At 33.2% G+C, this 15,647-nt stretch overlaps 1 protein-coding gene across 2 annotated transcripts in view; it reads left to right on the forward strand.

The window, feature by feature from the left end:
* The window catches only part of LOC145268820 (V-type proton ATPase 116 kDa subunit a1-like), a 156,073-nt gene that overhangs the window by 101,893 nt on the left and 38,533 nt on the right, over window positions 1–15,647 (forward strand). For both annotated transcript variants that reach the window (XM_080124461.1, XM_080124462.1), the window contains exons 14-17: window positions 274–364; window positions 3,787–3,905; window positions 6,723–6,874; window positions 11,464–11,534. In XM_080124461.1, the coding sequence (XP_079980587.1) occupies window positions 274–364; window positions 3,787–3,905; window positions 6,723–6,874; window positions 11,464–11,534 (433 nt within the window). The remainder of the gene's footprint in view (window positions 1–273; window positions 365–3,786; window positions 3,906–6,722; window positions 6,875–11,463; window positions 11,535–15,647) is intronic.

The raw sequence follows: 15,647 nt of genomic DNA on the forward strand, positions 1-15,647 counted from the left end.
TTCTTCCTTGCTTTTCCTCCCTCTTTTCCCTTTTTTTCTTCATTCTTCCTTCCAATTTACTCTATCTCTTCCACATAATTTTTAAATTTTAAGTGCATTTTGACTAGCACATCATCATTCAAATTATTTCAGTTTTTTTTATTTATATTTTAAACCATTTTCTATCCTCATCATTCTATTCACTGGTGTAACATTACACTTTTCTGCGTTTTTATGGCAAAAAAAAAATCATTCATTTAAAATACATTAATCTAAAAAAACTTATGTTTTCAGATCGAAAGAACTAAACACGAGCCGACTTATCCAATATAATGTCAATCAAACCTTTGAAAACCTTAACCCATATCCTTTTGGTGTTGATCCGGTAAGTTAGTCAATTTATTTTTAATGAAAGACAATTGGTAAGAAATTTGATTGTTTCTCCATTTCGGGCATTTTCATTTTTTATTTTTTACCTACAGACAATGGTTTTTGCAATCATCAGTGTGGGAAAGTAATAGTTATTGCTGGTCGAGAAATTCAAATTTTATCACAAAGCCACCCTCAACTTCATAGGTCATAGGTATCTCAAGACTACCAGCAATTAACACAAGAATCTTATTATAAATTTTTGTAATGTCTGTCTGATGCGGTTTATCTCGGCCTACGGGCAACCCACCCAGGCAAGTAAGGTACCAAAATGAAACTTATGATCCAGTGGATGTTTAGTGATATTTATATCCATGTTTGGTGTATGGAAATGCAAAAAAGAAATGCAAAAAAATAACGATTTACTAAATAACGTTTTATTTACTGGATATTTTTCCGGTATTCACCGGAAGTTATTATCTCTCTTGGTAACTTTGATTTACTGTGTGTGTGTGTGACACGGTTTATCTCAGCCTAAAGGCAACCCACCCAGACAAGTAAGGTACCAAAATGAAGCTTATGACCCAGCGGATGTTTTAGTGATATTTATATCCATGTTTGGTGTATGGAAATGCAAAAAAAATAACGATTTTTTCTGGTACAAGGATTCAAATTTGCTCAGCTGGGCAAACTTGGGTTCTTGTTAAAGGAAATTCTCACAGAAGAGATGTTGCGAGCTTGTCTCTGCTTTATTGCTATTTTCAAGGCAAGTGCTCGGCTGAGCTCTAATCTATTGTCCCTCTCGCCAAACTTTCACAAGAAACACCTGTCTAGCAGAAAACACTATCAATAATTACCCCCACTCTTTTTCTGTGTCTAAACCTAAACGTAGATTCCATGAGCAAAGCTTGTTTCTTGGTAAGAAATTTGATTGTTTCTCCATTTCTGGCATTTTCACGCCTATGGAATCGTCTTCTGTTTTCCTGCTTTCCAGCTGACTACAATATGGTTGTCTTCAAGTCTAACATAAACAAGTTTTTGATGAGCCATATAAGTTAACAAATTTCCCAAATTTCCATTACTAATGATTACTATATTGTCCAATTTCTACTCTCTACTCTTTAACCCTTATCCTCGAGTGGCCTCTTAGCCCTAAGTGGTGATTCCTATGTAGTAAAAAAAAAAAAAGTGCCTATAAATGTCATGTCATGTCGACAGGCCTATGTAGTAAATAGAGTATTCAATGACTGGAAATCGAAATCTTGTATTTTTGCTAAAGTTGGTCTTTTTTATTTATTTATTTTTTAAATTCTTTAAAGAGGGCTCAACTTTAATTTCTTGAAGAGGCTTTATAATTATAATATTGTACTTCCGAATATAGTTTCGTATGTATGTAAAATCAAGAAGTAAAAATTAAGTTTACAAGTCAAACGCTTCTGTATGACGGATTTAAAATTTGATTAACTTCCTCAATATTTAAGTTATGCTTACCAATTTTCATATGTAGGTAGATGAGCCTCTCCGTGATTTTTTGAGATAAAGTAAGATATCATAGTTTACTTATTCTAATTTTATTTACACAACTTAATCTAGGGTATGTTTTTCACAAGGTCTAATTTTAGTTATGAAAAATGATGTTACTCAAATGGCCACCATTTTCATTTTCACACTTTTCTTCTCTCTGCAGGGCATTGTCCAGCACATCACTTAATGTTTCAGGACTTATGGCCCTAATTTCCTCCTCTATATTGTTTTTAAGAGCATTTATTGTGGCTGGTTTGTTTGTGTATACCCACTCTTTGAGGTAACCCCAAAGGAAGAAATCTGCACATGTGAGATCTGGCGAGTGGGGTGGCCAATTTATCTCACAGCCACGAGAAATTATTCGGTTGCCGAATATGTCCTGGAGCAGAATACAGCAAGGAAAACTTTAAAATTCGGCATGCCTTGTTGAATGATAAATTTGTAAATTTTGTCATTTACCAAATTTAACTCCAAATTTTCATTTGTGTGTGTATATATATATATATATATATATTTATTTATGTAGACAAATATTACACTCAACATGCTAATGTTTTAGACAATTGGTCGGGAAGTACCTAAAGTCCTCGTCAGGTTATGTATAAAGTTTGCGCACCACTGAAAGCGTCTGGTTCTTAAATGGGAAAATTAAAGAAATATATCTTTATGTTCAGTGTAGTTACTATGTAATATTTATGTATATAAATAAAAATATTAATATATATATATATATATATATATATATATTGCTCTTTTTATTGAGCACTCTTAATAACTTTGTTTTAATTCATGTATTCCCTCTTACCTCTAACTTGGTGTATGAAAATATGTGGCAATTGAGCTATATGGAATTTTCCATGTTTCCTCTCCGGTAGACTTCAGGCTAAATTGCATGGAATTCATATTACCGGGGTTCTTTTTTTTTTCTTGTTTTTTTTTTTTTTTTTTTTTTTTTTTTTTTTTTTTTTTTTTCTTGTTTTTCTTTTTTTTTTTTTTCTTGTTTTTCTTTGTTTTTTTCTTGTTTTTCTTTGTTTTTTTCTTGTTTTTCTTTGTTTTTTTCTTGTTTTTCTTTGTTTTTTTCTTGTTTTTCTTTGTTTTTTTCTTGTTTTTCTTTTTTTTTTTCTTGTTTTTCTTTTTTTTTTTCTTGTTTTTCTTTTTTTTTTTTCTTGTTTTTCTTTTTTTTTCTTGTTTTTCTTTTTTTTTCTTGTTTGTCTTTTTTTTCTTGTTTTTCTTTTTCTTGTTTTTTTTCTTCTTTTTTTTCTTTTTTTTTCTTTTTTTTTCTTTTTCTTTTTTTCTTTTTTTCTTTTTTCTTTTTCTTTTTTCTTTTTTTTCTTGTTTCTTTTTTTTTGTTTTTCTTTCTTTTTTCTTTCTTTTTTCTTTTTTCTTTCTTTTTTCTTTCTTTTTTCTTTCTTTTTTCTTTCTTTTTTCTTTCTTTCTTTTTTCTTTCTTTTTATTTCTTTCTTTTTTTTTTCCTTTTCTTTTTCTTTTTTTTCCTTTTCTTTTTCTTTTTTTTCTTTTTCTTTTTTTTCTTTTTCTTTTTTTTCTTTTTCTTTTTTTTCTTTTTCTTTTTTTTCTTTTTCTTTTTTTTCTTTTTTCTTTTCTTTTTTTTTCTTTTTTTTTTCTCTTTTTTTCTCCTTTTTTTCAATACTCATGCTGATAAGTTTAGTGAGCTAACCAATCAGATCCATTGTTATTTCCCGCCCATGAGTTAATGTTTCCATTAGCCAATGGCAGCGCTTCTCTCAGACAAAAGTTAAGCTAACATTTTATTTTTATCTATTTGAAAATTTTTTTTTTTTTTTTAAATAAAAAGAATTTTATATCTTATCATTCTGTCTTTTTATTAGAAATATTTTTAATAATAAAAAAAAATTAATTATTCAAAAGTATCTATTTATTTTCATTTTTTTCCAGATTTGGCAATTTGCAAAGAATAAGATCACTTTTACAAATTCGTATAAAATGAAGATGGCTGTCATCATTGGTGTCGTTCAAATGATGTTCGGGGTTTTTCTCAGCTTAATCAATAACATGTAAGTTATCTCTATGATTATATATGTAAGTTTTTCCCTATGGACTCTGAAACAGCTGGGCCAATTTTTATGAAATTTCACACAAAGGTACTTTATGTGCCCACCAGTGTTTTTAGATAAATTTTGTATCGGAATGTCTTCGATAAGTACCGATAATCAAAATAATCCGATGTAAGAAAGAATGGGTGTTTTTTTTTTTTTTTTTTTTTTTTTTTTTTTACCAAAGTTAACACCTTACACATTGTTTCTCACATTGACGGCTGCCGAGGAGGTGCGCATAGGCTCACAAGTAAGAAAAATAAATAAATAAAAAAAAATAGAATTAAAAAAAAAAAAACTCTGCAAATATCAGTGCATTCTTGTCCAATCTGCTTTCAACTGTGGTAAAACTTGCAATTGTCCTTTCTTGTCAACCGTTGCAAATGCAAGACTGCCCATAAACTATCCCCAACCATCGTAAATTGTCATAGAATCCACAACCCTGTCCATAAACTTACTCTAAATGTATCTACCCGGTCTCTTTGTCACATCTTGATTAACAATCCCTTTCAGTTCCTTTTTGTGTTTGTTGGTGAACAACTTTCTCTCCATTGTTCTGCTGATAAACCTGTTTTCCCTTTGTTAAACTTTTTCTCTATTTCCCTCATTCCCAACACTTGGTGAGAGTAATGCCAATAGAATCTGATTCTCATCTGGCATCAAATGAAATGAATGGCTCTCGTCTTGGGGAGGCTCTATGTTTTGACAAGCTTCTGGGCTTGACCTTTACATCAAATCTGTTGCTAAAGCCGCTGGAAAAATGGTAGGATCCTTCTACTGCTCGAGTAGATATCTCACTTCTGATGCAATTCTCTACCTATATAAAAGTCAGGTACGGCCAATGATGGAGTATTGTTGGCACATCTGGGCAAGAGCTGCTAGAAGCAGCTTATCCTACCTTGATAGTTCAAAATAGACTTTGTAGCTTAGTGGGGGATGCCCTTTTTTCTTCCCTGCAACCTCTTTCCCCACAAAAGACGTTGCGAGCCTGTCTCTGCTTGGCAAGTGCACGTCTGAGCTTCAATCTATGGTCCCTCACCCTCGCCAAACTTTCACGAAAAACACTCGTCTAGCCAAAACCACTATCAACAATTTCCCACACTCTTTATCTGTGCCTAAACCTAAACGTAGATTTCATGAACAAAGCTTCTTTCTTAGAATTGCACACCTGTGGAACTTTCTTCCGTTTGTCTGCTTTCCAGCTGACTACAATCTGATTGTCTTCAAGTCCAATGTAAACAAGTTCTTGAACCGTTCCCCTAAGTAATCCAATTTACAAAATTCCCACTACTTATGATTACTATGCTATAATCACATTGACTAATGTATACCCATTAACCCTTATCCTCGAGTGGCCTCTCGGCCTTGATAAGTATTGACTCCTTTGTAAATAAAAAAAAAAAAAAGAATCACAGATAAGCATTTCGTCGTTAATTTATAATGCATGCTGACATGTAATTAAACAATTGCAAAAAATTGAATTTTTATGTGATTTTTAATTTTTTTCGTTTCTATATTTTTTATAGTGATCTTCGTCTTTCTATTCCATACAGTAATTGATAAAATTGAGTTGCAAGTTTTGATTCGTTACTGCTGGAAGGCGAAGTCTTTCAAACAAGGAAAGCCGGAGAAGAGATTTGTCTTGACGAAGGTGAAGGAACAATTGCATATGAGACGATCTCAAAGGGGTACAAGCATTTCGATTCTAGCGACAGGAGTATTGACAATAAGCCTTGTTCGGGATGGCCGTTATTTTTGGATGATGAAGACTTGCAAACCAGGTTGGACATTAGCTGATGAGCTTGGAGTTGGCAAATTGACAATTCACCGACACTTGAAGCAACTTTATTTTGTTCACAAAAAGTAGTGTCATGATCCGCACAAACTCACCGAAGCACAAGCCAACAGATGAGTTGAAGTTTGCTGTCAATTGCTCTGCAATCGATTGGATGAAGGTTTTTGGAAGCGCATTGCGAAGAAATTAGTCAAGAAATTAGTCGATCTGGTCTAGCAGATCGATGGCAGAAAGTCTTGGAAAATTATGGTCTTTATTTTGAGGATTCTTTTTGTTTTTTTTAATTCAATTTTCACCCCAAACAAGCCACAGTGCCATTTTGAAGTAGGGGGCTACTATCGGGGACATAAGTTGCAGGGGTATTATGAAGGGAGATGAGTAGCAAGATGTTTGTTCACATTACATTTGAACTTCTGCATGTCAGTACAGTTGGGAAAGCAGAATCCCGGAAAGGAGTTCCAAAGTCTAGCAGTTTGGGGGAAGTAACTATTGAAGTAGAAGGCTTTTTTTTACACTTAGGGATCTCTACTGTGAAGGGGTGGGATTTTAGCTGTTTGTCGGGAGTATTTACATTGAGGGGGGTACAAGTGCTATTAGTTCGTCAAAGCATTCATCATTAAAGTACTTGTAGAACAGGCAGAAGGATGCAGCATTTCATCGATGGGACAGAGGCTGAAGTCTAGATGACAGTTCAGGACCTATCAGGTTGGCGACACTCTTTTGAACCCTCTCTTGGAGTGAGAAACTAGTAGCAGATGCACCAGCCCAAATGTGACAACAATCCTCCATACATGGGCGAATGGTGGCCTTATAGAGGTACAGGATACTTTCAGGCTTAATTTATTTTCTAGCACAGTAGAGAGAGAGAGAGAGCCCACCTTCTTTGCAGGCGAGTAAAATCTTAATTTTTTGCAAGTGCTTACAAACTTAACCTAATATGATGATCAACACAGGTAACCATTTTATTTTATTTATTTTTACAGCTACTTTGGACGTACGCTCAACATTCTTTGTGAATTCATCCCACAAGTTCTTTTCCTAACAGCCATTTTTGGATATCTGGATGCTCTCATTTTCTACAAATGGATTGCGTACGATTATTCGCAAGCATACGTTGCACCAGCTCTTCTCATCCGTAAGTAATATTTTAATCAAACTAATGAACTGATCATTATGAATTTTGGCACACTGCTGCTAGGTTTAAGGGTCGGAAATATGGGCTATATTCGAAAAGTAATGCCTCCTATTTTTTTTTATTCTGCTTGAATGGGTCGGAGGGGATTGAAAATTTCATTGTCGTCATGACATGAAAATTTCATCTCTCTATTGCTGATATAGACAGTGTGAGGCTCTAAGGAAGCAACTCCTGTCATGGAAAATCGTCATTGAATTCCTTAAATAAATCTGATCAACATTCACTGGCACCTGTTGAACATTTACGAGGCTGATGCAGTTAGGAGATGGGTTTGTCGATTTCAAAGTGACGACAGATATGAGCTATAAAATTTGCTTCAGGTGTCCATGTACAGCCAGCATCTCATCGCTGGTAAAAGTTCATTAACTATGTAGAAAAATAAATTCAAGAGGACCAAAGGTCGCTCATTTTAATGGTACCATTCCTGTCTTCATAGCTGTTTAACTTTTTGAGTTAAAAAAAGAAAAAAAAAAAAAAAGGAGGCTATACTTTTGGAATGATTCTTTTATGACAAAGCGCAATCCGGATGCCCATGTTACGGCCATCATTCATTGCTGGCAAAATTGCATTAATAATGGTGATGACTATGTAGAAAAATAAATTCTGGAGCATGAAAGGTCACTCGTTTTCATGGTACTACTTCCATTTTTGTAGATTTTCAACTTTTTTGCTAATAAAAAAATAGGATGCATTACTTTTTGAATGACCTTTGTAGTTTAGTTTTATGTAAAATGGAAGAGGAGGGCTTTATGACTTTTTTTTTGTCTTAATGATCCAACAATTGGTGAGCTGTAAGACAAAAAAAAAAAAAACAAAAAAAACTGAATTTTTTTTTTTTTTTTTTTTTTTTTTTAAGTCACAAATTTTTTTGTATATATTTCACCAGTTACATGTTAGACGAGATTGTACAAACATTTTCATGACAGTTTTCTGAACTTTACTACTTTCATGCTGGCTCACGACAAAATTGGAAGCAGGTGTTTTGTTTGTGGCATCATTAGAAGAACGCCTTAAAGTGCTAATGCAGGATTTCCCAAACTTCAGCACTCCATGGAGCCCCTGAGCAGGGCAAAAAGTTTTTCATGGAGCACTAACAAGATAATTTCTAAAATAAATATGAAAAACATTAATTTCAAATTTGAACTTATATTTGTTCTTTAGTTGTTCCTTACTTTGTTCCTTACTTTGTTCATTAGTTGTTCCTTACTTTGTTCATTAGTTGTTCCTGATTGTGATTTTACTATATGTTTGTGTTTAGAAACGTTTTTTTTTTTTTTGTTTTTAATTAATCAAAAATTGCATGTTTTGTTAATTTATAATTTTATTTACTTTTTTATGAACCATCCTGAAACCCTTCACACCTGTAGCTATGTATCATATCTCTTTCCAGTAAAAAGGAGATAAAAAATTAAATGTCTGCAGCCATTTAATTTTTCCATATAAAGCATTTGGTCCTTTTTAAGAAAATCTTTACTGAGCCCTTCAGCCTTCTGAGGCTGAGAGTGTGTGGCTCTGTGAGTGAGACTTCCCACTATGGGAAACCCTGAGCTAATGGACTCTTCCAATCTGTTTTTTTTTATTATCAGTTTCTTTCTAAATGAATTGCCTTCACCCAGGTTGAGGAGCTCCGTCTGCATTTCTATTGTAACTTTCTGGAATATCAGAGGGGAAAATCCACAATTACAAAAGAGAATTCAACTATATAAAAAAATAACAAAACAAGAACATTGTTAAATAGAAAACGGGGATCATCAGTTTACTATGTAGCTGTTTCATAGAGTTAAAAACATGGCAGGTGTTAAATTTATGGCTCTCTAGTGGAAAATACTGCTTTCCCAATATGAAATGTAAACACAATTTAGATGCTATTTTATTTGTATACTAGCGGGGAGATCTGACATTCCCTGGGATTGAATGATGGTCAACGAATGTTTCACACTCTCATATTTTGTTGTCATCAGAATCTTTTTTTTTTTTTGTCACCGAAAGCATTTTCTACACCTTACTACTACCGCAACAAAAACAAGCAAAAAAAAACAACAACAAAAAAACAACAAAAAAAAAAACACATAAATTTTCAAGTCATATAAAATTCTTTGCAGTTAATGAAAAAAAATAGAAATTTACGTGCAGAGTTTGAACCTACAGACCACGTCATGCATAAAAAAACATGCTATCAACTTACGCACAATAGAATTTTCGCGGCCCGTTGTTCTATCATTGTTGCTAAGCGATGACATGGAAAAAATGGTTTTACCGATGATAGATAAATTCTTTGTGACACCATTATTAGAAGATTGCTTTAACCATGACTGAGGATCTTCATCCGTATGCTAACTAGTGTTGGGACGATTAATCAGCATTGGAATCAGGAAAATTGAAACTATTTTCTGATGCCAAAAACGGTTCTTTTATTCTTTTAGTCTTTTATTTGATTTTGTTAAAAGCAAAATTTTCCATTTGTTGCCAATAATGATAAAATAATAAATATTTATTTATTTTAAATAAGTAAAACTGAAATCGGTAGATTAACTCTCCACAAGTGTATTTTTATGTTTAGGAAAATATATGCACATTTAACATGTTTTTACAGTAATTGGGGGAAGAAAATACCAACCGTATAGTTAAATATTTAGAAATTTATAAAGAATCAGTAATTGTATTGGAATCGGGGGGGGGGGAAATATTGTAATCGTCCCTTCACTAATTGCAACATTTTGGAATATCAAAGAGATTAACAAGTGCTACACCTTGCCCAAGAGTGACCTGAAACTCTGTAAAGCGAGGGCATTCCACTCCTTGAGGTTTTATACATGACTGCTTTCCTGATTACATACAGCACCTAGTATTCCCAAATGGTCACCCATCTGATACTAGCCATCCTCAACATTGCTTAATTTTGGTGTTTCATTATTCAACAGTCCTCCTTTTCAAGATATATTGCTTTCCCCATAGCAGAGAAACTCCAGCTACCTGCTGCATGATAATTTTTAAAAATACCTGAGGGAGACTAACAGGTGCTACGTCTTGCCCAAAGGTGATCTGGAACTGTGCAAGGCAGCAGCATGCAGTTTATTAAAGCTAAAAATTTGTTTTGTTTTTTTGTAAATGAATTTAATAATTATTTCGACTCAAAGGAGAATCATTCATCATTTAGTTTTGAAATTTTAAAACTAATTTAAAATATTTAAATTTTAATTGAATTAATTTTGGATGAAACGTCAGTGTGTTCTTTCTGCAAAACCCTTCCAAAATTTTTGATAAAAAAAAATAACCAAGGGAGATAATTCAAAATTGAACGTATTAGTTGATTAATTTATAATGTAAATTGAATTAATCATTTAATAATATTAAGTGAAAGACATTAGAATTGTATAAACATTATTTATTAGAGGAATTTGTATGGTAAATGGGTTATGTAGCTTAATAGAATGAATGTTAAAAATAAAAAAAATAAGTAAGTTAATATATCGATAAATTTGTTCTAAGGGAGGTAACTCTATCATACTTTAAATTAAATTAATTTTAGCTTTTTATGATTAAGGTAAACAATTAAGTATTCAGCAATATTTTTAATTTCAACCAAATGTAATTATAAGTTTAGAAGTAACTAATACTAAGAATTAGAATTGAAATAGTAATAAACTTGATTATAACAGTCAAGTGAACTGAATTATGTATGGTTTCAATTCAAATCAATAAATTTAATATAGCCATATAGGTAAAACGTTTTTTTTTTTTTTTTAGTTTTGTATTTGCAAACATGTATAATAGTTTATAATCATTGATGCCATTTTCATAAGTATGCATACATTAATTAGAATTAATAAATTTACTAATTACTAAATAGAACATTTTGGCAGAATATTCCTAAACTAATAGAGCATGTAAGTACGAATAGTTGGGTTTAGTGACTTTATTTCTAAAATTCAAAATGCCGTAAGGAAACATATAAGGTATTTACAGTTTCTCTTCCAATTTTCGGATTTTAATCATGTCAAATCACACATTATTCCCTTTTGGTGGATTGTTGCTATTTCTTCTAATGAGTTAAGGGCATAATAGATTCATTGATTGATATAATAATTGATTGATTTTGCACTGTCAAGAATTGTAAATGTCAACTGAATTAAAGGAATAAATTATAAGATGGTCAACATCATGAATTTTGGGATATAGTCTTTTGTCATTTCTTCACTATATTGCTCTGTAATTACATTGAGTTTCTTAAATAAAAATTGGTATATATTGTAAGAAAATATATTTCTACAGAAATATATATGCGTATATGTTATATGGAGGATTAAGTGAAATCAGCTTGAAGAAAATGTAGTGTAATGAAATGATAACTGTCGGGTTAAAGGAATGAATGTTAAAACATATAGGAAAAATCTTAGAGTATGAAGAAAGTAAACTATCAAAAAATATCAATAATAACGAATAAAGAATAGTTTCATGATTTTCACCCATCATAAAAAATGTGAAAAAATTATCAATGAGATGATGAAATTGTTTTTATTTTATTTCAGAACTCATCAACATGTTCCTGTTCAAGTATTCAAATGAAGTTTGCAACAGTTGTGTTTTCTATGAAAGTCAGGTTGGTTCATTCTTGAAACTCCTTTGTACTAGCAAAAAAGGGAAGCGTTATGTGTACCCACAGTCACATCGACTAGCCTGGCCATTAGCAAATAAAATCCTAGAGAAAAGGGAAGCGTTACATGTTCCTACAGTCACATCGAACAGCCTATTCTGATAAGAAGTGTTGAAATGTTGAAACTGGGTATTAGCAAATAACATTCTAGAGAAAAGGAGGGAAGCATTACTTGTTCCTACAATAGCATCAAACAGCCTATACCTATGAGAAACTTTTTAAATTAAATGTTGAAACTAGAGAATTTAGTGGGTTCATCTTTTGTTTTACTTTGGTAAGAAAAAGAACCTTTATTTTGCTTTTGTTGATTTAAAGAAAGCGATTGATCTCTTGAGGCCATATTAATAAATGTCTGGCACAGCAATGTTTACCCTGGTCATGAAACGTTTGAATGTGAGCTTGCAGTTTTTAAACTGTCAAAAGTAATTTATAACTAGAATTAAAGTCAAGTATCATGATCTTTGTTTGAAACCAATCGGAATAACCAATTAATCATATTTTGTCAGCCCATATTATTTTACATGTATATGCACTTACTTTATTGTATTTATTTGCTTCCCCACCAAAGCAAATTAGGCACAAGGCCGTTTTTAATGTGGGGTAAAAACCAGCTCCCTTAAAAGTAGGCAAAAAGGGGGCACTTTGGTTACCAAAAATAATAACTGTCCCACCCCTCCATTGATTGGTACAAATTATCTTAAGTGCAGCATCTGCAGAACAGATACTACACTTTGAGATATTAAATCTTTTATTCAGGCAAAAAAAGAACATGAACAAAAAACTTAGGCACAAGGCCAACTCAAAAGGGGGGGGAGCAAATGGGGGTCGTTGGTCATCCTTGTCACTCTAGAACTAAACAAAAGTTTCTCTTAGCTAGAATCTTCTTTCACCATAATACCGCATTCGCCCTTTCGTACTTGGGGACGTCCTACTTGACACCCAATTGTTTAAAACATTTTTTATTTCCGTGTAAAAACAAAAAAGATAACAATGATGATACGATAATTCATTTGTGTTGAGGGTGGGGTGGGTGGGTGTTTAGTAGGACCCTCCCAACCTCGTCTAGTTGATAGACCGTCTGTTTCACTTGGTTTGTAAAGGAACCTGAGCTCCTGCAGGCCAGTCTCTAAGTGGGGATGCTCTATAGATGGGACGAAATGGACAAAAGAAAATTTTGTGGGTGAGGGATACTACACTTGATCCTGGCCCGAAGGCCAAGAACAACAGAAAAAAAGGCAAGCCTCTTTATTCTCACAGCATCACCAAGTTGACCTTGGCTGACCTCTCAGTGATTTCCAATTCTTGTAATTCTCAACTATCGCTTTTATATACTAGTGAAGTCACTAACAACAGTATTTCCAATATATTAGCTGAATTACAAGAGACAAATCTAAGAAAAGTCACCATGTTTGCCATGAGAAATTTGAATGTATTTAACAGTATTGGGTTTGTTTTACTGATACTTGTACAGTTTAATCAACACATTAAAAAAATGAAAATATCAAAAAAAAGGTTAAAGTGTACGTATCCGTTATGGAATGAAATTTCACTTAATTTCATCAAGTACTTTTTGTTTTACAGCAAAAAAAACAATTTGTTATGATACCGAGCAAACGGTTAGATTTTTAGGAAGAAAAGCTAGATAAAGCTATAAAGATGGGGAGGGAGTGTCGGCACTTTAACTAGAGTTATCTCCCCGTGGTGCTTCTAAACTCCAAACAAAAATTAAGAAAAATTCCAAGATGTCTGCCTTCAACGTGCTGTCATAAAAACGTGTTTTTCCGCTGTAAAAAAAAACTACCCGATCAAATTAAATGAAATTTTTTTTTCGGAGATCTTCAGTTCAAAACGGATACGTACAATATAACATTTTTTTCGATATTTTCATTTTTTAATGTCTTGATTAAACTGTACAAGTGCCGTTTTACTATACACATAGATACAAAAAAGTTGTCAAAAAACAAATATATAACAAATGTTATCAAAGGCAAGATGAGTTACTTTTCTCCCTAACTGGATAAGTTTTAGTGTTTTTATTTAATGTAAAATGTTTATTTGGTTTGAAAAAGTCTTTATCGGTATATGTGAAAAAAGACAAATGGCGGCGTGCTCTGTTTAATACGTTAAGTTTGGGAAAATGAGTTCAAACTAAAAAATTATACAAAATACTGTTACAAACTCGCTCAATATATGTCAGCCCATGTCACAGTAACATGTTGTGTGAGCTCCTAACAATCAATCTTTGTCATTTCTCAATTTATACACTTGTTGGCAATAATGAAAACCTACACAGCTGGTTATAAAAGTATTTTGTTTATTTCTAAATATAATCTTTCTGTTTCCGAATGGCAGTTTGACAAGTCTAATGAAATCTATGGTGGTGGTGTGTGGAGGAGAATGTTTTGCTTAGCACACCTCTCGTGTGTCTCTCTATCACTACTAATGCAATTCTCTATCTGTATAAAAGCCAAGTACGTCCAAGGATGAAGTACTGCTGCCACATCTGGGCAGGAGCTGCTAAAAACAGCCTATCCTGCCTTGACAGTGTACAAAATAGACTTCGTGGTTTAGTGGGGGATGCCCTTTTCTCTTCCCTGCAACCTCTCTTCCACAGAAGAGATGTTGCGAGCCTGTCTTTGTTTTATCGTTATTTCCATGGCAGGTGCTCGTCTGAGCTCCAATCCCTCGTCGCCCCCTCGCCAATCTTTCACGAGAAACACCCGTCTGGCTGAAACTACTGTCAATAATTTTCCCTACTCTTTATCTGTGCCTAAATCCAAACGTAGATTCCACGAGCAAAGCTTCTTTCTTAGAACTGCACACCTGTGGAACTCTCTGCCGCTTGCCTGTTTCCCACCTGACTACAACTTGGACGTCTTCAAGTCCAACATAAACAAACTCCTGACAAACTGCCCCCTTAAGTAAGACACTCTATCAAAACCATCAATACTAATGATTACTACAATACTATCTCATTGATTATTGTACACGCAATAACCCTTATCCCTGAGTGGCCTTCGGGCCTTGATAAGTGGTGACCCCCCCCCATGTAAAAAAAAATAAATAAATAAATAAACTTTTTGTCTCTCCTTATATTTTTTTTATTTGGCCCAGATGGTGTCAACATTCTAACCATCTATTGTTTCAAAAGTGTGATCAAACTCGCTGACCAGGTATTATAAGTCCTAGAATTTGACCCTCGTCTGACATTATCTCCTAAGCGTAACAGACTTTTGTTTGATGTCACTCCCCGGGAATCTGAATTATCCAACACTGGGAGCTGCCTAACCCCTTTAAAAGGGCCAGATTTTCTTTCAGTAAGCCAGTGGAATCCAGTCAACCTGAATCTGTGGATCAGTGTCGCTGGGTGCTCATCTCTGCAACATTTCCTTCAACTTTTGCACTCAAACATTAACGAACACACTAACAACTCATTGCCTAATCATCTGTCAATCTTTATAAACTTTATTCATTGAAATATTTCCAATCTTTCTGACGGAAATATTTTACTAAAACAAAAAACAAAGGAATATTGACTCTTAAAAACAACTTTCAATGAATTATAATTTATTTAATTGAGCAGAGAAGTTTTGAATATGATTTATCTGACCCCTGAAACTCACGACTCTTAATTAATCAATCCAGACTCTGTTAATGTTTTAGCTAATGAACCCCCTTGTTTTTACAAGAACTCTAAAAATATTCATGAACATTCTATTGCTGTAAAACTTCCATTTTAAGCGTATATATAAATTATCTCTTAAAGTATCTTCAGAAAATTTAAAACATCTTGCTTCTGAAGATAAACTTCTTAAAATAATTTTCTTTGTCAATAAACCTTTTCTTGGCATTAAATGACCCCCAGAGGTTGAAATGCCATTAAGCAAACACAATCACTCACTCACTCCCCATTTATTAACAAAGGGGAATTTCTGCAGTTTATGAACCATGCTGAAATAATCTTATTTAGAAATTCATTCTTAGAACTGCACGCCTGTGGAATTGTCTTCCGTTTTCCTGCTTTCCAGCTGTCTATAATATGGTTGTCTTCAAGTCCAA

Source organism: Euprymna scolopes, chromosome 44, assembly GCF_053919585.1.
Source record: "Euprymna scolopes isolate OS-2025 chromosome 44, ASM5391958v1, whole genome shotgun sequence".
NCBI lineage: Eukaryota > Metazoa > Mollusca > Cephalopoda > Sepiida > Sepiolidae > Euprymna > Euprymna scolopes.